Source organism: Herpailurus yagouaroundi, unplaced genomic scaffold (genome assembly GCF_014898765.1).
Source record: "Herpailurus yagouaroundi ecotype Mexico unplaced genomic scaffold, PumYag 29, whole genome shotgun sequence".
NCBI classification, from domain to species: domain Eukaryota; kingdom Metazoa; phylum Chordata; class Mammalia; order Carnivora; family Felidae; genus Herpailurus; species Herpailurus yagouaroundi.
Genome location: NW_024412377.1, coordinates 31,062,841 through 31,087,094, shown reverse-complemented (window position 1 = coordinate 31,087,094; position 24,254 = coordinate 31,062,841). Strand labels below are relative to the sequence as shown.

At 44.1% G+C, this 24,254-nt stretch overlaps 2 protein-coding genes across 10 annotated transcripts in view; one reads left to right on the top strand and one right to left on the bottom strand.

Moving 5' to 3' along the window:
- Positions 1-5,544, top strand: part of RICTOR (RPTOR independent companion of MTOR complex 2) — a 123,239-nt gene extending 117,695 nt beyond the window's left edge. For all 7 annotated transcript variants that reach the window (XM_040495800.1, XM_040495764.1, XM_040495770.1 and 4 more), the window contains 2 exons: positions 684-822; positions 938-5,544. In XM_040495800.1, coding sequence (XP_040351734.1) covers positions 684-822; positions 938-1,012 — 214 coding nt within the window. In that variant the 3' untranslated portion in view covers positions 1,013-5,544. The remainder of the gene's footprint in view (positions 1-683; positions 823-937) is intronic.
- Positions 5,545-7,829: 2,285 nt separating this feature from the next.
- Positions 7,830-24,254, bottom strand: part of OSMR (oncostatin M receptor) — a 52,901-nt gene continuing 36,476 nt past the window's right edge. For all 3 annotated transcript variants that reach the window (XM_040495824.1, XM_040495810.1, XM_040495817.1), the window contains exons 10-18: positions 23,037-23,113; positions 21,462-21,684; positions 17,867-18,046; positions 16,470-16,574; positions 14,732-14,905; positions 13,990-14,157; positions 10,918-10,999; positions 10,337-10,409; positions 7,830-10,013 (exon numbers count right to left, since the gene is read on the bottom strand). In XM_040495824.1, the coding sequence (XP_040351758.1) occupies positions 9,483-10,013; positions 10,337-10,409; positions 10,918-10,999; positions 13,990-14,157; positions 14,732-14,905; positions 16,470-16,574; positions 17,867-18,046; positions 21,462-21,684; positions 23,037-23,113 (1,613 nt within the window). In that variant the 3' untranslated portion in view covers positions 7,830-9,482. The remainder of the gene's footprint in view (positions 10,014-10,336; positions 10,410-10,917; positions 11,000-13,989; positions 14,158-14,731; positions 14,906-16,469; positions 16,575-17,866; positions 18,047-21,461; positions 21,685-23,036; positions 23,114-24,254) is intronic.

Below are 24,254 nucleotides of genomic sequence, written 5' to 3'. Positions count from 1 at the left end.
CCCATCCTGTGTCTCCCTCTCTCTCTCTGCCCCTCCCCCACTCTCACTTTGTCTCACTCTGTCTCTCAAAAATTAAAAAAAAACAAAACAGTAACACAGAGGTCGTACTGCAGACTTTCCGGCCACACACTCTCTAGCAGTAGTGGGTCTTTAGCCTGTGTATTACCCCACATACCCCACCCCTGATTCTGAGTTAAAAGCCACTGTTAGAAGGTGGGAGATAAAAGGAGATAGCCCAGTTAAGGATATTAATAACTTCAAACTAACTTTTAAAACTTCTATTTTTTTTTCTATTTTTTTTTAAGTTGGACTTGGAGCCCAACATAGGCCTTGAACTCACTACCCTGAGGTCACGCCCTGAGCTGAGATCAAGAGTCGGACACTTAACCAAAAACTTATTTCTATTTAAAAATTTAATTTTGAAAATGGTTAAGTCATCCTAGGTGGATAAATAAATTTTGCAATTTCTCATGCTAGTGAAAAAGAGTATTTCTGGTAACCCCAAACTTAAAATGTCTAGTTTAAGTGTGAGCTAGGGATATTTAATATTTTATATTCTTAGGCCAATATGCCATCGAATCAATGTCTAGAGGAAAAACACTTCAAAAGTGATATTTTGGTGGAAAAATAGGTAAGTTGTTTTTACAGTTTTTATCCCACCATCATCTTTTCTTCGGTTTTAGAATTAAGGAGAAGTATCCTCAAACATTTGATGACATCTGCCTTTATTCTGAGGTTTCTCATTTGCTCTCACACTGCACATTTAGACTTCCGTGTCGGAGGTTCATACAAGAATTATTTCAAGATGTACAGTTCTTACAAGTAAGTAGCACTCGTACTTAGGAAGTTTACCTTTCGAGAATAATTCTGTGTTTGGATAAGTTAAAGGACAGATTGTATCTGTTGAAACGCCAGCAAGTCACCACTTCTCTCCTAGATGCATGAAGAAGCAGAGGCTGTGCTGGCAGCACCACCAAAGCCACCTGCAGTGGACACAGCTGCTGAGTCCTGACCTCGGTGCTCATCGCGTGCATAGATGGACGCCATATATACTCAGACTTGCCGAGTTCCTAACAAAAAGCCTCAGAAAATGCTGACCGGGCGGCAAAGACAGGAGTAGCTTCTGTTCCAGCGATCACTGGTACACGCACAGTTGGAACTGCGGACTTCCCCAACCGGAACAACTTCCTCTTGTCCCTGTTGAGCCCTCTGGGGGTTCGCTGTTCATTACCACACTTTTAGGAATTTTAGTTACCATTATATGCAAGAGCCAAGCACTGAATACCTACGTAGGTTTTCTACTTTTTCCTTTTAAGAGCGTAACCACAGTGGAACAATAATAGGATATGCAGAAGCGCCCTTCACACAGTTATTTCTGAATTCTTTTTTTAGGGTAAATCTAAAGATGCCTTGTTTGTTAACTAATTCGTGGAAACCAGGAATCGGTGTCTCTGAGGCTGCTCCCCGTTACCACAGTGGGGTGTGCGAGAACTGCTGGTATTAGGGCGGGAACTTTGGCCCTTCCGCATCTTTCCTAATGTTTGTAACACTACTTCAGAGGTTTGTAACCTCAAAGCAAAAGAAGAGCCTCAACAACCCAGAACTTGTATAAGTTATTTTGATGTTACTAGACTTGCATCACAGTTTGTTTGTTTTCTGTCTCTTCACTTTTGTTGCAGTGTGTTGTTATAGGCTATCCGAACCAATTAAGGTTTTTCACTACAGTTCTTGATTCGTATCGAAACATCATTTTACAATTCAGTATTTCCCATTTGTAGAATTGCACATGTTTTCAGTGGACTTGTCATTTGCATCAACTTCCCATATCACCATTTGAAACAGGAACCAGAGCGAGCACTATTAAATGAGACCTAAAGCAAAAGAAAGCAGTAACTTGACACTTGGGATTTCCTGAGGAAGAGATGTTTGCCTCCGATTTACACATTCCGTGGGAAAAGAAGAGCCATATTTCCTTTAAAAAAAATCATTAATGCAACTTTAATTATGATTAAAAATTGTAGTGAAAAGCCTTAAGTACCAAATTTTAAAGCAGCGGTAATTTAATTTTTTTATATCAGTGTTCTTGTTTTGCACAAACTAAATGCGGTGATAGGTGAGTTTATCAACACAATTGCCTTTATCACATTTGTGAAGCTGTTAAGTTGATGAGGGCAAGGTTTTGTTTATCTGTGTGTTTAATTTGTATATGTTTAAAGATGTTTGGAAATCTTTACAGGAATTAAACATATATGCAAATTTGTATATAAAAATAGCATGGCCATCACCATTAGAATGCTTGTAAATGAAAGGATTATCTTTTTTGAGGTCTATATATAATAGAAAAAAAAATCCAGCTGGACTGATTAGGACCCTTTTTTAATTCATTTGTTTATACCATTTTTACAGTTACACATCAGCTTTGCCACACAGTACCTTGATGAATATTTTCCCATATTACAGATTGTTTTTATAACGGGCTTGTTCTTTGAGATCTCTGTAAAGAACCCTGTGAACTAGGAAACGTAACTCACAGAGATACTGTGTTTTTTGTTTCGTTTTGTTTTGTTTCTGTTTTTTTAATTTACTGGCACTGAAAGTTCCATCCGGGATGAAGCACTTCATCTCACTTCATAACGCCTCTTGACCGCGCTTCGTCCGGTGCGTTCTCGCGTGCACCGTGCAGCAGCGTCACCGTCACAGCAGAGAAGGGCTGCAGGCTGCTGCTGGTGTTCAGAAGTGGTTCTTCGGATTTGCTCTCATAAAACCAAGTGACAATAAAATATTGTTTTTCACTTTAATTTATCACTGAACCCAAGTGTTTATTTAAATGTTAACAGTACTTTTAAGAACGTTGGTTGCCTGTCACCTTGGTCTTTGGTCTTGGACGATTGAACTGCCTTCCAGAAACCAAATGTCAGAGATATTAGACCAAATAGTGGTTAAAAACTCCAAAGGAGGTAATTTAGTAATCTTATTCATTCATGATGGGGTTGACATATTTTAGACATTCATTTTAAACACTACCTCAGTTAATATAGAATATAAAATCTGTGGTTTAATCCCTCAAAAATTAATAGTAATTCTTTCTTAACACACACACACACACAGACACACACACACACACACGCCTGTCCCCATCCTGGACCTCATTTCACTCATCCATCCTGGAATGAAGTCTTTGTTACTATTAGCCTAACAGTTTTTGTTGTTGTTCTTGTTGTTTTTTGACTTTTACTTTGAAAGACTATGTATGCATTATAGTAATTGCCTATAGCACTTAGTTTGGGGAGACAGAGTTTTGTGGTTATCAGTAATCTAAGGGAAAAAAAAAGTCTGTACTTAAATGTATAGTGCTATTTGGTTTATCCATGTTTCACTGATGGGTCTAATATGTTTTCAAGTACTCATTTGTATAAAAGACTTTAATAATGCAAAATGCTCACATGCAGTGCCAAGTGATTAACTTAGTATTTAAAAATTTTAAATTATAGCAGAAAAGATTAGGAATGGTGTCAGTGGTAATAGAAATAATTGAGAAAATCATCTATAAATAATAGATAACTACCAGACTATAAAGTACCAAAATAATGTCAATACTGTAGTTTTTTGAGATTTTAGAATTAATCTTAGTCCATATAAATTTGTACTATTGGTAATTATTGAATAATTGGGAGGAATTTGGGCAGTTGTGCTTGTTGTAAGCTGTGAATATCTAATTATAAAGTGAATTGTTATTTCTAATTGAAATTTTTTTTCAAGAACAGATTTCAGCTTCACATACTAAAGTAAATACTGATACATGATAAGGAAATTAGAAATTAGTATTGATAATTAAATATGGTCTAAGATTTCTTATACTTTTATTTCCTATTTATGCCTAGGTAGATTTGAAGGGGGGAAATGTCTCCCTAATAAAAAATTTTCTAATAAAGATTAGTAGCATAAGTACGTTCTGTAAGACAGTGACATTAAAATAGAGGCTCTCTGGAGGTATCGATATACATCATTATGCCAGTTATTCTAACATCATGTGTACAAGTTCTTTTGAAATAGTAGCTTTAATAGTCTTCAGCTCTTTTACCCAGGGCTTGAGGTAATTAAAGCTGAGTTCTTCAGGGCACATCACGGTGGTAAAGCGTTCGACAGTGAGGCGTCAGTGCTTATTCTGATTTGTCTACTGCTCTTTATATAAATTGTTTTTTCATTCCATTCAGAAGATGCCTTTTATCCCCACATTAAAGCACAGATCATTGAGCAATAAAAACCCATCAAATTGTCCAGATTACAACCACAGTCGTTTTTGCATGGTAAGAGTGAGGTGCTAACTTTGTGTGAGATTAGCTTTGTAAACCACGTTGGGAAAAGTCCTTTGGAAGGAAGGTTTTCCCCCTTTTGTTTTATGCTTCCAGTGTTGTCTCAGATCAACAATCCAATACACATGGGAAAAAAGAGAAGGTAGAACTAACTGAGAGAGTTTTGGGAGAAGAACTGATGGGATGAAAGAACATTTCAGGTTTTCCAAAATGTAAGTTGGGGAAGGTCTCCCTTGTCTCCCCATTCAGGAAATCCATTATTACCAGCTTCATTTCCAGAGTATCACTACAGTGAGAGTTTCCTTATAAAAGCCTACTAGTGAAATGGATAGCAGTGTCTATCAGACAACGTTGAAATCTGTGAGAATCTTTCTAGGAACATTCTTTCTTTCTTTTAGTTCCAGGTTTCCAGAGTAGAGTTCATTCATAGTAGGTTTATATGACTCACACAGAATGTGGATTCCCCACCCCCCTTTGGAGTATTTTTGTAATGTAGGTGGATAGCTATGCCACAACACGCATTAATTGCACATCTTATTTGATTCTTTTTATAAAATATTTAATTTGAAGAATATAATTTATGCCAAAAAGTATACGTTATAATTTTGTCACTAAGTTGGTTGATTTAGCACAAATATACAAAGCGTTGGGGCAGAGGCGGGGAGATAAAAATTGTTCGTAGATAATAGTTGAAAAATGTTCCATTACTGGCCTGGCAGAAACCCTGAAGCTGCGTTGTAAAACAAATGGTGTAGATTAGTTTTGAAAAGTGGTAAGGGATTGTGAATAAAATCTCGGACTTAATGCTCCCTAACCACACGATATTCTTTTTTTATTTAGTAATAAGCTGCTACATATTTGGAGGTTCTGGTGTTTGTAGGTCACTGAACAGACTTTGAAATCTGATTTATATTGTACAACTGTAACATAGAAAGAAAAAGTATTTATATATTTTCCGTAAGAATATTTCATTGAGTTGTGTATAATTTAAAGAAGGTTTGTCCCCAAATGGTTTTGCTCACCTTGATTGTGTGTGTGTGTGTGTGTGTGTGTGCGCGCGCGCGCGTGTGGTTTTCTTGTTTTTGTATAATGTGTACAGTTTATGTCAAGGGCATTAAAAGCCTCCTGAAGCATAATCTTATCAAAGGGATACATTGTTAATAAAATGTACTTAAAATTCTTAAAACCTGTGTTGTTCTATTTGAAATTTTAAAACAATCAGTGGATTGAATTGTGTTGATTTGAATTAGTGCCACTATGGCTGATAACGTGTGACGCCCGGTAAAAATGACTTTTAGGTACTACAGATAAGAGTCTAGTTCCATTAACACATCAGTGGCCTACTCCAAATGTTTTAAAATACCTAAGAAAACATTCTTCATAATCTAAGCAAATACTTTATAGCTTGGTTTTTTTTTTGTTTTTTTGGGTTTTTTTTACTTCATTGTAAAGGGTTTGAAAAACTGGATCTGTCTTTAAAACCGTTCTAAATTTTTTGAGGAAATATACAATATAAGTGATGATGGTATGTATGATGATGACTTTTTGTGGGAAGGTATTTGATTTCTCCTGCAGAAACTTGTCCTCATCAGATAGGGTATCATATAGCCACCTAGTGGCGAAAGAAAATACCACAAGGGAAATTACCAAGGCTGGAGAGTAAAATTCAACGACGAAGCCAGGTCAAAGCTAGGTTATAGTTGACTATGTGTGGTACGATAGTCTCGCTTACAGAAACAGATTGTTTGGATAACTTGGTTCTTGGGCATATTTCTGTGTATCATTTTCCCATTGCCTTCTGTATGTGCATGTTTTGGGCCCCAAAATAAACTTTAAAAAAGCATACTTAATAATCATCATACAGCTGATCTTTGTAGACCTAAACTTTAGAAAGTTTATTTCATTTAAAAAGAAGACTCTTTGGTATATAAAAATACTCAAAAATAAAATACTGTCTTAGTCCATTTGGGCGACTATAATCACCACAGATTGGGTAGCTTACAAACAACAGAAATCTATTTCTCTGGTTCTGGAGGCTGGACGGCTGAGGCCAGAGTGCTAGCATGGTCGAGGGAGGGCCGTCTCCTAGGCCCCAGAATTCTCGTTGTGTCCCGATGTGGCACAAGGAATAGGGAGCCCTCCCGGGTCTCATAAGCACACTCATCCCGAGGACTTGAGGGCTCCAGCCTTGTGACCTAATCACCTTCCAAAGGCCCCATCTCCTAATACCGTTATCTTTGGGGGTTAGGATTTCAACATGGGAATTTGGAGGACAATCATTCAGACCATAGCAAGTACTTTTGCGTTGATTAAAAAAAAAAAATACTAAAGCTTGTTTCTTTAATGCTTATCTTAGAGGATCAAGTCAACTGCCTTTGCTTGGTGCTTTAAATTGAATATATTTAGTTACTGTATATCTTTTAACTGCTCATTCTGAAGGCATTTTCTCTTGTATCTCTTCAAGGGTTTTTAAAGGTTCTTTATGCAAAATGCTTAATATGTTTTGTAAATTCTTTGCGATGAAAGCCAGTTTTCTTTCCATGGAGCTCTTACAAGAAATACTAGATGTTGTCTAATTCAACTTGATCTTCTCAGTAAATACACATTCTAGCGGGGAATCGGTTTCGTTAGAATCAGCGGGAGTCAAGTGTTAGACTGGGAGCAAGCACCTTTGGTCGCAAGTCCGTGGTTTGGCGTGGCAGCGTCCCTGCACCCAGCCTGAACCGTCACGGTCCCCTGCAGGCAGCTGAGGACTGCTCTCCAGTTTGATGTGGTATTTATAGATCATTAACACCAGTGCTGCCCACCAAAATACCCGGTTATTTCTAAGGAAGTGTTACTAATTAGGCCTTAGGTACAGTTCTTTTTAAAGGTATTTGCGGTTATGTTAGGAAAAGTAGAGCTTATCTAGAGGAACGCACATATTTGCAGATGAAATCATACGATTCGCTTCCAAATATCAGGAGGGAGGGCGGGTAAGGGTACGGATGGACTGAAACAGCCGTGGGTTAGTGGCTGTGGGGCTGATGATATACACAAGGGTTTGTTAAACTTACTATACTTTTCTGTCATTTGAAATTCTCCAGGAGTATTTTTTTCATCCTAATAATTCTGACACATGAATACAAATTTCAAAGTTTCTGAAGAACATTGCTTAAAGCAATGCTGTTAAGACGCCACGTAGTATTGACAAACGCTTTAAATATGACCGCGTTTGGTGTTACGGACATGGGAGAATACAGCCAAAACTGCAGTCATAGTGATATTGTAAGCATTAAGTTATGTAGCCCCACATTTCCTGTTGGTATTTTGCTTTATGGTTCTCAAGGTTGAGTGTGCATCCAAATGCTTGGAAGGGAGCTGATGACACACATATTTCAGGTCTCAAGCCATGGAGATTCTGATGAGGTTTGGAGTGTTATCCCCAAATTTACATTTTTAGTGAGCTCATGAGGTGACTTACTGGCTATACTTACTGTTAGATTTTCATTTCATTGAGGTAGAGAACACACAAAATGCAGCTGCGAAATATTTTAATTAAGGCTTTTTTGCAACAAAAATGACTTCAAGGTCTTGTGGATTTTTAAAAGAAAATCCATATGAAAGACACTAGTTACAAATCTGTCTTCACTGCCATTGCCATTTCTTTTATAGTTGCATGAGAAAGGAGCAAGGAGTCTAAGTGATAATACTGGCCCCCAAAGTCTTCTCAAAGCTGTTAGATTACTCAAGATACTCATTTTTACAGTGTTAGGAATACATGCCCAGTTTTCCAGCAAAAGGTTCAGTTCTGTGTAAGGAAAAGGTTGAAAAGCCTGAACAGAAGCCCTGCTTGTGCTGGTATATTTCGGCCAGTTGGCAGTCACCTTACTTGGAGGTGTGCGTCTTTTGCTCTCAGTCTTGGCTGTGTGGTGCCGATGACACAGTGCAGGGCGTTCGGTACCAGAGGCGGAGGTGCTGTCGCTTCCGGCACAGCAAGCGAGGAGTTCCTAAACATGCTTGCTTAAAACATGGTAAATAAATGTAAAGCGCCGATGGGCAGAAGGCAGAGAAAGGACCGGGCACATGTGGAATGCCCGCTATGCCCCCGGTGCCTTGTACATACTGGTTCAAGGAGACAAAGCCGCTGCTGAGCGAATACAGAATTTCCCCACCCTGTATAGAGCTTTTTACAATTATGTCTAAACCATGCCCAATGATGGGGGTGCACTTTATTCATTATGTTAGCATAACAGGAATATAAATGAAGACAGTGAGGGTATTTTCTTGACCCAGACCATTGCAAAGACCAAAGGGTGCCAAATGAGAACAGGTCATTTCTGTATAGTTCTTGAAAAAAAGAGGAACCAGAAAATGTGAATGGAATTAATAACATATTCTCGTTTCTATTCGGAGGTAGTTGTCAAAAATCACGGTCAAAGACTGATGTCTACCAAGTAGGAGTGCTGTTATCCTGACAGTAAGTTAAGAGTCCCTGCCAGTCCCGCTCTTGCCTCGCATGCAATAAGCTCAGTGGAAAGGCAGTTGGGATCTTCCTGATCATTCACGTGTCTACCTTTCTAAGGTCTGTGCCCCCAGAAGAGTTCATTTTACTGCATCGGTGAACTACACATTATCATTGCTTCAAGGCAAGTCTAAAATCTGTTTTACCCTCAAACGTCTGTGATTTTTTTCATTAAACACACCCGGAATAACATTGACACTTCATGCTCTAGTATCGAATCTTCTGTGGCCTTTATTAAAACCTTAAATCTAGTTCCTTTACCCTAAAGATACTGAACATGTGGGTAAAGCTTAATGGAAAATTTCCTCACTAAAAACTGAACTTGTGGGACCACAGTCCCCGTGTCCAGTACTGAGGGTCTGGGGTCTATCTCTATGTCAGGTTCCAGGCCTGCTGTTCGAAAGGTGGGCCTGGAGCACACCAGCAAGGGAGCCTGTCCCCAGGAGCCTGCCATGTCTACGGCAAGCCTGCTCCAAGGAGGAGTGCTAAGTTCCATAGCTCCTGACCTCTCAAACCAAGCTGGACCATAGTGGTCTCACATGCCCCCTGTGACCGCTCAGTGACCGCTCGGTGGGTTTACGTACCGAGGCATCTGGTGACAGAATGGTGCCGCCGAGCCTGTTCGTGTCTGTGTAGCAGAAAGGCATGCGACGGGTACATACTGATTAGTGGTCGTGCTCACCTTCATCTAAGAGGGTAATCGAGGGAGGAGAGGTCAGACCCATGGGAATGGCCATTTGCGTTTTGTACTCTGAACACAGTGCTGGCTCTGGTGGATTTGTGGGGAGACTGGACTTGTCTCCACACACGGGTGAGGCCAACTGGGACACATAATTCAAATTAGTTTCTCCAGCTGGTATTTCTCCCAGGGAGTTGACGTAGTTTTTTCCTAGTGCCTTCGGTCCATTTTCAGATGATGTCAACAGTCCGAGCTGACTTGGCTGGGCTTTAGGGGTTACTGGGACGTGGCCACAAGAAACGGAGTCAGAAGCCGCCTGATTATAGGTAAAGTTCTCAAAACAGATGCAGGGGCCAGGCCCGGAGTGGCTCTTCTCTGTTGGGAGGAGGTAAAGGTAGGTGGGCTTGGTGGGTTCAGTTTCTGTCAGTGACTTCCTAGTGCCTTCCTGCTTGTTTATGACTTCAATAGCATCTGGAATACAGTCCTTGACATTCATTATTGTTAGGCGGGGGTTCTCCTGGAACAAACAAAAGAAATGCAAATAGTGTGTGTGTGTGTGTGTCAGAGTATATAAAGTATATGCGAAACGCACTCAGGGCTTCAGGTTTTGTGTGTGTGTTGTCCTAGTCACAAGTTAACTGCAGGTGCTGTTGCAAACCAAAGGATTTCCCCCGATGGAAGAAATCTCAAGGCTCCATTCACCCATTTCACAGCCCTGGGAGATGAGGTGGCCGTCGCTGTTATGTCTTCTAAGGAAGTCTAGAAAAGTACTATCACAGCCCTAACCTTCGATTAGTCTTTAACAGATACGTGGTATACGTACAATCTCCCAGCATTTACCTTGGATTTTATTAATGACAGAACGCTGCTCTTGTAAGGATCTGGAATGTCAGGGTAACACTTCTCCTTCATCCTAGAAAACAGTGAAAATTAGACTGAATTTTGCAATATAGTGAATAGTTTAGAGAAGTCTGCAGTCAGCTTCCTGGGTGCTCACCCTCGCTCTATCACTGACTGTGGGACCTTGGCCAGGCTATTTAACTCCGCTATGTTTACATCTTCTCATCCATTCAACAGAGATAAGGCTCTTACTTACAAGTGGCGCGGAGAGGATTAAATGAGCCGGAGGCAAAGTACTCAGAATCACTTAGAATACTGCCAAGCACACACTACATGAAATACCATAATCTTAACTAGTGTTACTGAACAGGCTTTGCAATCTTTTCAAACGGCTATTGTTTTCCTTATGTCTCGACCTGAAAAGCAAAAATGTTAATAGAATTTTCACATTTTCATCGAAGTCTCTGTCCTTCACCTTTGTAGCACCTTCTCTCATTTTATTCCGTGTGATTTCTATCTTATTAAACTCTTTTCTAGATATTTCTCTTTCTTCTTAGATAAAATCTTCCCCACGCACTTACCATTGACTTTTCAAGTAGCATAAGATCATGATGAGCAAAATGGAGAAAATCATGGGGAGTATGATACGTATCAGTATATGGGCTGGAGAAGAAAACAGAGAAAATTTTCCTGAGTACTTTTCCCTCCTCAAAGGAACAAAGGTAAGTTTGAGAGTAATTTTACATAGTTATTAATCCTCAAAGGTCTAGTTATGCAAGATTCGATCTGAATTCTGGCTGATGGGGTGGGGGGTTCCACCTCCCAACCAACACAGGGACTGTTCGCCGTCAACACCTTGACTTGGACTTGGTCCCTCCTCTATGAGACCGGATCACTACTCCCAATTCTTCACCCCCCCCACCGCCCCCATAGCAGAATTATTACCCCCCCCACCCTTGCCAAAGCTTCACAGTGAGCATACTTTCCTGTGTCCTGACTTGGGGCTCAGCCACGTGACTAGGTTTGGCCAATGGGCTGGTAGTAGCTGTAACACGAGCAGCTGCTTTAAGTGCACACGCACAGCCTGCCTTGCCCTCTAGGCCCCTGTGATCCACCAGGAGAAGGATCTGTCTCTCACAACCGCTGCCCTTTTAGCCTGAGCCCCAGAGTGAAGCCATGGAACCAACCCAAACCTGACGGAAGCCTGGAGTCCAGCCTGGCACAGCCCCGCTGAGATCAGTTAAGCCAAGAGCATGAACAGAAATACTCGTTTTTGTATGCCACGGAGATTTTGAGGGTTTCTGTTACACTTCAGAAATGAACTAATGCACCCCCCACTTTTAGTCAGTCTCAGACAAAATGACCTGAATGTGTCTTAACCTGGAATAATTATCCATTTTGATTCCTCAGGTAGGTCATTTTCTTAAATACCCATCTTTTCTGTTCCCACTGCCTGCAAGCCCAACAAATAATAATTCCACTGGGCCAGTAAACACCGTCTTTTGCAGATGCAAATTGCACAGGGAGGGGGGTTGGTGGGCTAACGGTCATTCACACGTACACATGTACGTATATTTCTGTTCAACATATCTGCTTCCCTGCCCCCCCCCCCCCCCCCCCCCCCCCCCCCTCCCCAGCCCCCACACCTGGCTGTCCTGGAAGGAATGAGGTTTGATTTGGGGCTGGGGATATGGTGGGAAATGTTGGCATTTTGTAAGGGAGGACGGGCCTGGGTAGATGCCCAGCCCAGTGCTATGAGGCAGCACAGGGTCTGAAGAAAAGGACACACGGAGAGGTAAGACGATGCCGGAGCAAACACCTCACCAACTGGCCTGAAGTTAAACCTGATGGCAGAAAGGGGGAAGAAACTCTCTTCCTGACTCCACTAAAGAATACTTTGCTCTCAACTCAGTACTTTGGACTACTATAACTGGTTTTAAGATTCGGTTAAGTTATAGACTTCTAACTTACTTAAGAAGCCCGGGGACCTAGCCATGGTAGTTTCCAAGTTTCAGACTGGTTTTGCTAAACTTTTTTAGCAAAATGCATGATGAAATGCATTATATGCATTCAGAAAAGTGCTCATAAGAGCACAGCTCAATGCATTTTCACAAGTGCTAACACACGTGGCCAGTACCCAGAGCAAGAAAAGGAACATCAGCTCCCCAGAAAGCCCCCCTGGTGTCCCCATCCAATCATCGTCCCCTCCCAAGGTAACCACCATCTTGCCTTCTAATAACACACATGGCACTTGCCTCCTTCTGTAGCGGACTCTTACAGCAAGGGTCAGGGCTGGCTTCTGTCACTCGGCATGGCAGTTGTGACATTCGCCCGTATTATTTTTGTAACTGCAGAATGTCATTCTCATTGCTCTAATTACGCACTTTATTTTCCTTTTTAACACTAGTCAATAAGCCAATAAAGAGTCACAGCCGAGGCTAAGGAGGTTTATCATGAATAAGGGAGATAAATGAAATCTAGAAAATATACTTGAGGTAAAGACAGTTATTTGTATTATGATGTATGTGTACACACACACACACACACACACACACCCTTTACCAGCTAAATAAAATACCAAAGCTGGAATAACAACAGCCTGAATATAAATTAAAATTTTTTGACTTTACCCTAAAACAGTTAAGAGTGCTCAAATAATATAAATCCTTGACTGACATCTGAGAGTTCTGACCTTCAACTTGGAAACCTGGGGCCACGTTGCAGCTGACAAGTGAGCAGCCCTGAGTGCCCCGATCTGCCGGCATAGACACAGATGTCCTCACCCTGGTCAGCAGCTCTACCTGCTGTGGCCACCACGTCCCTACGGCTCCGCCACCAGCAAAGGGACCCTGCACCGAGGACCTAGGATCGCTGGTAACTTGAGGCAGACTTTTCAGCCTGTTTCCCAGAGAGGAGTGTCTGCAAAGGTCCCTTCCAGTGGGGACCTTCCATGATACACAATTTGATGCTTGCTTTTCCTCTTCTTCTCCATCAGTATCTTCCTCCCCCTGCACCCCGACCCCCACCTTCCTGTTTATTGGAGGTCAGTGTTTACCACCAGAATCTGATTTACCATTAACTGGTTCCTGCTGCCCTTCTCCCTGTCCTCTTCTTTCTCCTCCTTTCAAGCCAAATGCATTTTGAAAAGTGGATCTCTTTATCTCATTTTTCCCCCACCAATCGGCAAACAGCAGGTTCATGAAGGAACCTGCCTGATCCCAGCAGACCCCACCCCATCTCTCTCAACTGCCCCCAGAAAGGCAAAGTCAGGAAGCGGCTGGTTTGCCACTGAGGGAAACCAGCCAGGGAGCCGGCTGCCGAGGGCAGCTCTGCTGAGAAAACCACCCGCCCTCCTCTAGACAGTGGGCCTGGGGCCCCGGGGGCCCTTCTGAAGTTGACAGGAAACTGCCATCTGTGATTTTCCAGCCATTTTGGGACTGAGTTCAAGTCATTTTGGGCCCGAGTGGCTCAGGGACCACTGCGACAGACAGGCCAGAGGAAGGTTCCAGGCCGTAAGTCGGTCAGACTCTTGTCTGTTTAACGTAGTTGGATTCTGTGTGACATTTTGTGTGTGTGTGTGACACAGAATCCCATCCAGAGAAAGAGAAAGAGAGAGAAGAAAGGTTTAAAAAGTCCTGATCTCGACAACTCACAGTATTCATCTGGAGTTGTGACCTTTGTGAAAGCGCCCTGGGGGCCCTCGCCGACACTGGTGTATGGAGTGAGGAAAAACTCATAGAAAGACGCCGGCTGCAGGTTTTCCACGACAAATGTCTTCTGTTTGGGGTTGTCAATTTTGTATTTGCAACATATTGAATCATCTGTAATTTAAAAGAAAAAACAAATTTTTTTCAAGAAAAAAAAAAGCGTGAGAGAGATCTTATGACAGGGTTGGGCACCAATAATCGTCTTGTTGACTCAGCACCGTCAACATCCTACACCAATCAAATATTAAATCATCATTTCATCACTCTGGGTCATGGCTGAAATCTTGAAAACATGGCAAGAAAAGCTGGTGATCCAGAGAGAGCACACCAGTGTGGGAGAGACAGTAAGAGCTGGAGAGAGACTTAAAAATACATTGTAATAACCTTTAACAAAGTCAAAGGGAAAAAAAGAAAAAGGGCTTAGCGAGGAAGCTTCGTGACCGGCAGGTTTTCCTAAGCAGCTGATGGTATTTCAAATGCTTCCCAAAATACCGGGCACTCTGTTTTAAGTAAGTCAAAACACTGACCCCCTGCCGTCTGGCCCACTAGTTTGCTGAAGAACGCTCTGGATCAAAAAGCATGCGAGAACAGGATTCAGTGTGGCCGGGCTCAGACATGGCCGCCTCGCTGGCGGTTTTGAAGAGTGAAGTCTTGAAAGAGTAAACCAACCAACAAACACACGCGTCACCTGAGAGGACTGCCTTTTCAGATCCCGGGAGGCACCGCGCAGCCTTGGACTTCAGATAGAGGGAGTACCCTTGTACAAAACCGGGCTGGGACTCGGCGGCATAGTCCTTCCAGCTCAGAGTAAAGGAGTAGGAGGTCAGGTTACTCATGAGCACTTGAGGGTTGTCTGAAGGCACTAGGAAAGGAAGTTGGGGTAAGAAGAGTCATCACTCGGAAATCTTCTCAGAGGGCTCACGTGAACTAAAAGTAGGGCCACAGCCAACCCCAGAGCCTGTAGGCACTTACATGCCTCGTTCGGGAGTTTTCTCCACTTCTCGGGGGGATTTATGCCCTGACACAGTTTGTGAGGCCTGGGAAGGAGGGGACCCATCTTCCTGTCCAAGCCTTGCCTTTCACAGATGAAGACAAGGACGGCCGGAGAGACTCAACAGCTTGCGCAAGGTCGCGCAGCAAAAAGGAGAATGAAGGCCTTTAGACTTCATTGTGCTCTTGGATTCTAAACAGTGCTTGACGGAAGACCCTGCCAGAGGACGGACTGAAGGGGGTTTTGGCGGGACTCTAGCTCCCGGGTTGTGACAGCACCAAGCTCCGCGTCACTGATGCAACCCAGGAGTGTTTGTTCTGGAGGTTTCCTGAGCCTGTTTCACACGCACGTGCGCGCACACCCTGCCAGTCTCAGCCCTCTCCCACCCATGAAGGGGTGGGAAGAGGTGACCTGATCGGTGCAAGGGAGGAGAGGTCCCAAAGGGCCCAGATCTCAGTGGGATCGAAATTGCCTTCCATGGCTGGTGGAACCACAGGAAAATTTCCGAGGATGATTTCACGGCATGTGTCAAAAGTCTTAAAAATTGTAAAAGAGGGGCGCCTGGGTGGCGCAGTCGGTTAAGCGTCCGACTTCAGCCAGGTCACGATCTCGCGGTCCGTGAGTTCGAGCCCCGCGTCGGGCTCTGGCTGATGGCTCAGAGCCTGGAGCCTGTTTCCGATTCTGTGTCTCCCTCTCTCTCTGCCCCTCCCCCGTTCATGCTCTGTCTCTCTCTGTCCCAAAAATAAATAAACGTTGAAAAAAATATATTTAAAAAAAAATTTAAAAAAAAAAATTGTAAAAGAAATGAGAAACTATGTAAATTCACGCCTTGATTCAAGTATTCTAAGACCTCATTTAAAAACCATTATTGTGGATATGGACAAAGATTTCACTAGAATGATGGTGACTCGGGGCATAAGAGGTTGGGCTAAGGATAAAAGAGACTGAGCACTGCAGAGAGAAATCACTTGAAGATGCGTTTCATAGTTTATAGTTGAAAAACTTGTAATCCTCAATGTCCGGCGACAGGCGATTTGACATATGCAAACAATTATTTGCAATTATATAGTTAATAATACTTAGTGACATGCGTCAAAAAAGCACTTTATAAACTGGATGAAGTCCCATTTTTACTTAAAAATGTTTATCTGTACAGGGAGAGAAATACCTGGATATACATCAAATATTAACTCGGGATATTTGTTTTCTGGGGTGGCAAAATTAGCAATGAGTTTGTCTTCTTTTGCCATACACTGTCTTTAATGAAAATGGTTTATAGTTTATGATTAAAAATATTTTTTAAATCCAATTACCAGAACAAATGGGAAACCAGAAAATCAGGAAGAGTGTTGAAATATTCCTGAACCCACAGCTCGGATCTCTGGATTGTTCTGAACAAGTCTGCCCACGGACACATTAAGCGCTGTAGACTTACCCAGTTCCTGGGAGTATCCTGTTTTTTTCTCTAATAAATAAGGAATCCTTTCGGTAGAAATTCCATAAATTCTGAAGTTGTAGCGAACCCCTGGTCTAAAAGCATCTACAGAAGAAAGGTCAACAGGTTTTCAATAACACAGAGTGACATTCTCTTTATTTCTGCAAAGGAACAAATGAAAAATGAATTGGCGTCTCCTAAATGCCTTCCTCCTCGGGATTTCTGCACTTCATCTCCACCGTCTTCCCTGCTTCCGCTGGCCTTAGAGTCCACTGACTCCAACTAAGCCTGCGGGAGCTGTCCTCTACGCTGTCCTCTCCGACAAGGGCTCTCGAACACCATCTTGTCCACGTGCAGGAAAGTGGGTGCAGAATTCAGTCACGCACAGAAAACCATTTTATTTTACTTTTTAATGTTTAGTTTTTGAGAGAGAGAGACTGACAGAGTGTGAGCAGGGGAGGGGCAGAGAGAGAGAGGGGAAGACACAGAATCGGAAGCAGGCTCCAGGCTCGGAGCTGTCAGCACAGAGCCCGACACGGGGCTCGAACCCACGAGCCGTGAGGTCATGACCTGAGCCGAAGTCGGAAGCTCGACCGACTGGGCCACCCAGGCGTCCCCAGAAAACCATTTTAAAGTCTCTTCTGACTCCAAGTCCCCTGCAGCGACTTGTCTTCTCTCGCCACCCCCCACCCCACCAAGCTGAGCACTAGAAGGCTTTGCTTGCACTTCCTCATTTTCCCCTCACACCCGCACCTCTGCAATCCACCTTCGGCACCCGCCATGCCACTGACACCGCCCAGGCCGAGGGCAGCCTCATTCCCTCACTGAATGCCCTCCCTGGCCTCCGTCACCCTCTGTAGGTCGACGATTCCCCACATCTTTACCTCAAGCCCAGCAGATGGCGCTACTGATACCTCTACTCCAGCAGCAAACCTAGGCTTCTGGGACTCCACTAAACTGCCATTCCTGAAATTACAACTCCAACGTGGGAAGTAAGAGATCAAATTCTACATTTGCCACCGAAAGTGAAGGAGTTGATGATTGACTCCGACAACGCTATGTCCTGAATGTGTCCCAAATCCATACACCTCTCTAGACGGGGAGGGTTATAATGTCCCTTTGCCATTCATTTGAGAGAACTGATTTCAAGGCACAAATTTATAAAATCGTGAAAACCTATCCCAGCCTCAGGTCCAGAGCGTGTCTGTGAAAGTATGTTTCAGGCCAAATCTTAGACCACATCACTGCAAAATGTGAACTCCTAGCCCCCGGGCCTGATGTCGTCATTTCAAAACGATTAGTTTAGCACCAAGTATCCATGAGATGGTCCAGAGGTCCTGGTTGAAGTTGCTGCAAGGTGCAGGGAACAAGATGGTAACACGGAGGACTCTCCTTACCTGAGCTGACAACTGTGCTTGTGGTATTGGGACCTAGGTTTCTCCACTGGACATCACAGAGCGGGTCCCCTGGACGTTCACACCACTCCACAACGTAGCCCGTGACGTCTCCGGGTTGGGGTTTCCAAGACAGACAGAATCCGTCCTCTGTGCCCTTGACTCTTTCTTCTTCAACCTCTTCTGCACATTACAAATACAGCCATGCTTCAGATGGAATTCATTGTACATTTTCGAAAAAGTGTTTGAAGAAGAAAATAAACTTGAACACATACTGTCTCTGACAGTTAAGGGCCCCATCACTTGAGTGGCTACAGAAGCTTGGGGATGGGGTAATGTTTTCACAGGTGATTTCCTGCCTCTCACCTCCCAGCAAATATTTACATCTGCCCTTAGGATACCTCTGTTCTAATCTTCTGAGACCCAACGAGACTTCAGCCCCAAGACAGGCGTCAGTGAACGACTTGCCATCAGGCCAAATCCAGCCTCCAAAGCTTGTTTTATGACCCTTGAGCTAAGAAGGGGTTTAAGATTTTTAAAGAGCTGCCAAAAACAAAGAATACAGAATATTGAACAGAGGCCGATCATACGATCATACGATTGTACGATATTGAACAGAGGCAGATCTGTGAAGCCTGAAATATTTCCTATCTTCCCCTTTACTCGAAAAACTGGCTGACCCCATGTTTGGCACTTGATCTACCTTTTTTTTTTCTTTAAAGTTTATTTATTTATTTATTTTGAGAGAGAGAGAGAGAAGCAGAGCACACAAGAGGGGGAGGGGCAGGGAGAGAGGGAGAGGGAGAGGGAGAGGGAGAGAGAGAGAGAGAGAGAGAGAGGGAGAGAATCCCAAGCAGGCTCTGTGCTGTTGGTGCAGAGCCTGACATGGGGCTCGAACTCATGAACCGTGAGACTATGACCTGAGCCGAAGTCAAGAGTCAGACACTTAATTGACATAGCCACCCAGGCACCCCTTGGTACTTGATCTGCTTTAAAAAAAAAAATTTTTTTTAACGTTTATTTATTTTTGAGACAGAGAGAGACACAGCATGAACGGGGGAGGGGCAGAGAGAGAGGGAGACACAGAATCGGAAGCAGGCTCCAGGATCCGAGCTGTCAGCCCAGAGCCTGATGCGGGGCTCGAACGCACGGACCACGAGATCGTGACCTGAGCTGAAGTCGGACGCTCAACCGACTGAGCCACCCAGGCGCCCCTCGATCTGCTTTTAAAAAATATCTGTTGAACAGATAAATAATGCGCCTTAATCCCCCCACATGATGCTGGCTGCTCCTGAATTATTACTTCTGTGATGTTAGGGGTAGAAACTGAGTGAGAACAACAAAGGAAAGAGTTCAGATACGTACTAAGTTGGACTATGCAGGGACGTGCACACTACTCATGACCAATCTCAACATACTTTATAAGCCACGATAGGTTTAAATTGGAAAAAAGCGATATGATCTCAACGGACGACAGTTCTAGTGATTTCAAGCAGACTCACCCTGCACCTTCAGGGATGAGAATTTCTCCTAGTTCCCGAGGCTGACCTCACAGCCTGCCACTGTTGACAGGGCAGTGGTCCCAGCCAGTCAAGTGAGACAGACCCAGACCAGGAGTGGGCCTGTAGACAGCTGCTCAGAAAAGCAGTATTTGCTCTGAAAGGAGCAAACATGGCTTGGTATAGACTTCTACTAAAACTTGACTCATTGTTCACCTGCAATTTGAATTTAACTGGGCATCCTGTATTTTATTGGGCAATCCTAATTACACCTGAACATTGGTGTGAAAGCACAGTGCTATTAATTTTTCTAGTTATTATCCAGTGGGGGACACCCAAAGGGATGTGTAGCTCTAGGTATAAGATAAAGGGTTCCCCATGAAGGCCTTTGTATACCCCACCTATGTGGCTTCCCTGTCTTCTTCCATTAAAGAAATAAATCTCGTTTGCATCAAAGTTGACATTTTTCACTCTTATTCACACTGGCTAAAATTTCATCCCAAACTTAGAACTGTAACTCTTATCAAGCTGCTGTTTGAAAGGTGCAAATATGTTTTAAGAAGTGGAGATAGAGGGAAGGAGAAAGGGCATCTTTTCTCAGTCATTCACACTCTAGTATGAATTGGCTTAACCTTAACAGTCGGCCTCATAGCACATTGGTGATTTTATCCACTGAAGTGATTTAAGAATGTGAGCCACTGGGGGGCACCTAGGTTGAGCGTCTGACTTCGGCTCAGGTCATGATCCCACAGCTCGTGGGTCTGAGCCCCGTGTGGGGCTCTGTGTTGACAGCTCAGAGCCTGGAGCCTGCCCCTCCCCCACTCACATGTTCACTCTCCCTCTCTCTCCCTCAAATATAAATAAATATTAAGAAAAAAAAAAAAAGAATGTGGGCCACTTAAGGAAGACTGGATACCCTCACGGGGGAAGGCATGGAGATCTGAGAGCAGGGCATAGGGAAGGAAGGTTCGGTAGGAACCCACAGACAGAGAAGACCCCCAAACAGGTTACAGTGCTTAGTGTTGTTTGGACCGGGCCTCATTCAAGGCCGTCTTCTTTTACCTATCAGCTCCCTCAGGGTGAATGAAATGCCCACTCTTCCTGCTTTGTCCTAATGAAGACAGAATACAGCTTTTCACTTCCTTCTCTAATGCAGTTCTTGATAAGCAAAGGTCACGTTAAGTAACTCCTTAGTTTTTCTTCTGTGCCCAAGCTTAATTTCTTTTTCTTACTTGACACACTGGATTGTTCTTTAAAAATAAATAAAATAAAACCAAGCAACACTTCTCTCTCATCGAGCCTACTTAACCTAAATTGAAGCCTAACTTGAGTAACAGGTATAACACAACGTGCTGTAGCCCCATGAGCAGGACCTGAAAGTGTCACAGCAGAGCCTGAAGAAGAGCATGATCGACAGGTGCACAAATGAGTACACGACGTCGACTACTTTCTGCCCAAGCGTGCGTTGTCTCCTACGCGTTCCTGTGCGTGCGTGTGTTGGCAGGGGGGTAGTATATCCAACCTCTTTTTACAGCTCTCCCAAGAAGGTAATTAATATGGCTACTGACTGTCCATGTAAGGTCACCTCTACCTTGTCTGGTCTCTCACAGGCTGAGGGATTAGCCACTTGCCATCTTTCATTCTACTTCAGCAAAGCCTTCCAGAAAGATGATGCCAGTCAGTTCTCCTTCTCACCTCTGGCAATGCTAATGGGCTCTTTCTGGGTGGCAAGGACTGACAAATATTTTACAGTACGATAAATGCGACCCGTGATTTCATAAGCTACAAAGCACGTTTACCCCAACCCCAGCTCTCAGCGAAGACTGCTTATTGGTGTTGCATTTACTTGAGCAAATGTGAGATAATTCTCTGAATTTCTTGGAGAATCTCAGGGCAGCAATGTCCTGAGCTGTGGCTGAACTCTCACACCGAGGAGGGCTGTCCCGGGAAACACACAGCCATGCCTGGACCAAAAGAAAAAGACTAATGGTGTTCAGGAGCTAGCTCTTTTGTCCCGCCAGGTTACTGCCTTTCCAATGTGTCCGTTGCTACTTAATAACATCACCTGGGCCACAGAATAAAAACAAAACGAAACTCACTGTTTCCAGGGTCTCCGGACACGGCGATGACCGAAGCGGGGGACGTGCCCACACTGTTGTTAGCTGTGACGTGGATTTGGTAAGAACACTGGTCGAGGGTTAGTTCTGTGCCATTGGCCGGAGCAGGAATGGAGAGGAGCTTCAAGGTGGATGGTCTGTCTAGATTTTCTAGAACTACATTATAGAAGAGAATCTTCCCATTGGCCTGCAATTTTGATAGTGGCTGAGAGAGAAAATACGGATAATCATTTCAAAATGGGTTTTCGGGGCACCTGGGTGGCTCAGGCAGTTAAGCGGCCGACTCTTGATTTCAGCTCAGGCAATGATCTTACAGCTTGTTGAGTTCGAGCCCCACATTGGGGTCTACACTCATAGCGGGGGCCTGCTTGGGATCCTGTCTTCCGCTCTCTGCCCCTCCCCCACTCTCTCAAAAATAAATGTTAAAAAATTCAAAATGGGTTTTTCTTTGAAAGGAGTTTGCATCATTACTTTTTCATCTTTCCTGGCCCCCAACTGCTTTACACACACACACACACACACACACACACACACACACACACACACACCCCAGCAAATTAAAAAACAGTTTAATAGAGAAAATAACCGTCCAAAGCAAGCTTGAAATCAGGCATTCCGCGGTAAGTGAAGTGGAGTACAGAACAGGATTACTTGAGCTCCTCAAGAGCATGTTGTATCTAGAGAGGCATGACCAAGTCAGGAGAGGAAGGGGCTCCTTCAGCCTGGATAAGAAGGGACTCAGAGGGCACCGAGGGGAGAAGACACGAGCAGACCCGGGCAGGAGGGGCCTGGCCCCTGGCCTCCCTTCCCCCTCCAGCCATCTTTCCCTGCGCAGTTGTGCCCTGAGCCATTCACGGAGCACGCGGTTCCCTCTAGACCATCCTCCAGGTCGAAGAGAATTCCCTGCCCACAAGGTCCCAAGCCTGGTGCCAGGGGCCGTCCCCCCCAGCCTGCCCTCTCAAGAACAGCTGGTGCCGGTGCCCCTGGTGTGAGCACCCCCAGGTCTGAGAATGGGTGCAGAGAGAGGCTGTCTGCGGGGCTGTGCCCATGTGTGAGTGCCTGGGCTCCCTGCAGAGATGGCCAGTGTGGAGGTGGGAAGGACAGCCAGGTGGGCGGTGGCTGGGGGCCAAACCATCCGGTACGGTCATGTTTGATAAGAAAACACGAGCTGAGGAATCCGGGAGTTTCAAGCACAAGCCTGGACTTCCAGGTTGCCATGGAGGCCTTAATAGACAAGGCACAATGACAAAATAGATTTTAGCTTACTTTTTTCAAAATACATGTAAAGTATTTTTTAGCTTGACCCCTAACTCCTACATGTAAGTTACTGTACGTAAATAGTCGTATCTTTCAAATATGGTATGTGCTTTTCCACTTACACCGGTGCCCTGGGCCTTGCAAAACTTAGAGCAGTGGGGCGGGGATTCCCCCACTGGGTAAGACGTTCTGCTGGACTCATGTTAAGATCCCTGCCAGCTGGAGCCCTGCACCGGCAGCCAGCGTCCCACGGAGGGACAGTGCCAAGCCAACGTGTCTGGTGGAATCTGTGCGTCTTACCTTCCAGAATAAAGTCACGACACAATGTCCCTGCACTGACTTCACATTCCTCCAGACATCAGGAGCCTCTGAGGGAGCTGAAATCAACCAAAGAAAAGATCGTGGGTTGCGATATGTACGGAGAACGGTACGTTCACCCTTTTTCTACTCTGGTCAAAGGAGGCGAAGATGACCCGTCCTACCTGAGGCTTGTTTCTCATTTTCTCACTCTCTGTGACTTCCACCCACGTGACCACGGCCGCATTGTTCACTCCTCACCCGGTGCACATGGTAGGTGCCGTACAAAAGGTCTGCTGCATCAAACTGAAAAGCTCTTATCAAGCCTGAGCTTTTGGAAGCCACCGGAACATTTTGGAACCATCCATCAGCTAGACCAACTCTAGGAGATCAGTTAGGTAAATTTCCCATTTGTTGAATTTCTAGGAGCAGCAGACCATTGCTACAGCCTTGCTCCCTTCGCAAAGGTTGTAACGGAAGCGTGCTAATGGACAGCCCGGGGGGCTGGTTGTACCCTTCCACACCTTCACAATTCACATTGGCTGGTCTTCTCACCGGGTCCTAACCTGGGCGCCTCTCCTTGATCCCCCTCCACTGGGAAGGCCACATCCCCCACCTCCCCACGCTGCTGTCTCCCCCAGCTCCTGGCCTGCCTGGGTCAGCTGCCCACCCGACAGACACTCAGGGCACCCGTTCACTGCCCTTACTACATTGTTCTGGAAAAGTGTGCATCCTTGTCTTTACCTCCAATCAACTGTAGGACAAGTGATCTGATTCCAAACATCCCCATGGAGGAAGAATTACTTTGGAACATAACACATAAAGATTTAGCCATTTTATAAAAATATAGTTTACTGCCCCCGATAACTGAAACTTAAGTCCTTTTTTAGTTGCAGACACTTTCTCCTCAATTTAAAGATGACCATGGATTTTCCAAAAAAAATGTATTGAAGCAGATTTCAATTTGCTAAATAGCCCACTGGAGAAGCCAGTATTAAATCAAAAACGTATTGAAACAACATGGGACTCTAAGCTTAATGCAAAATCTTCAGCTGGTTTATAAATTAGTCCTTGTCAGAACAGTGCCCCACAGCACAGTTGACAGTGCTCCATATTTGTGTCACGTAGTCTCTACCCTGGTGCCATTTAAGTCTGCTCACTACAATTCTACTTAAGAATGGTTATAATACACATAGGCATCGACTTTTCCAGCATCAAGCA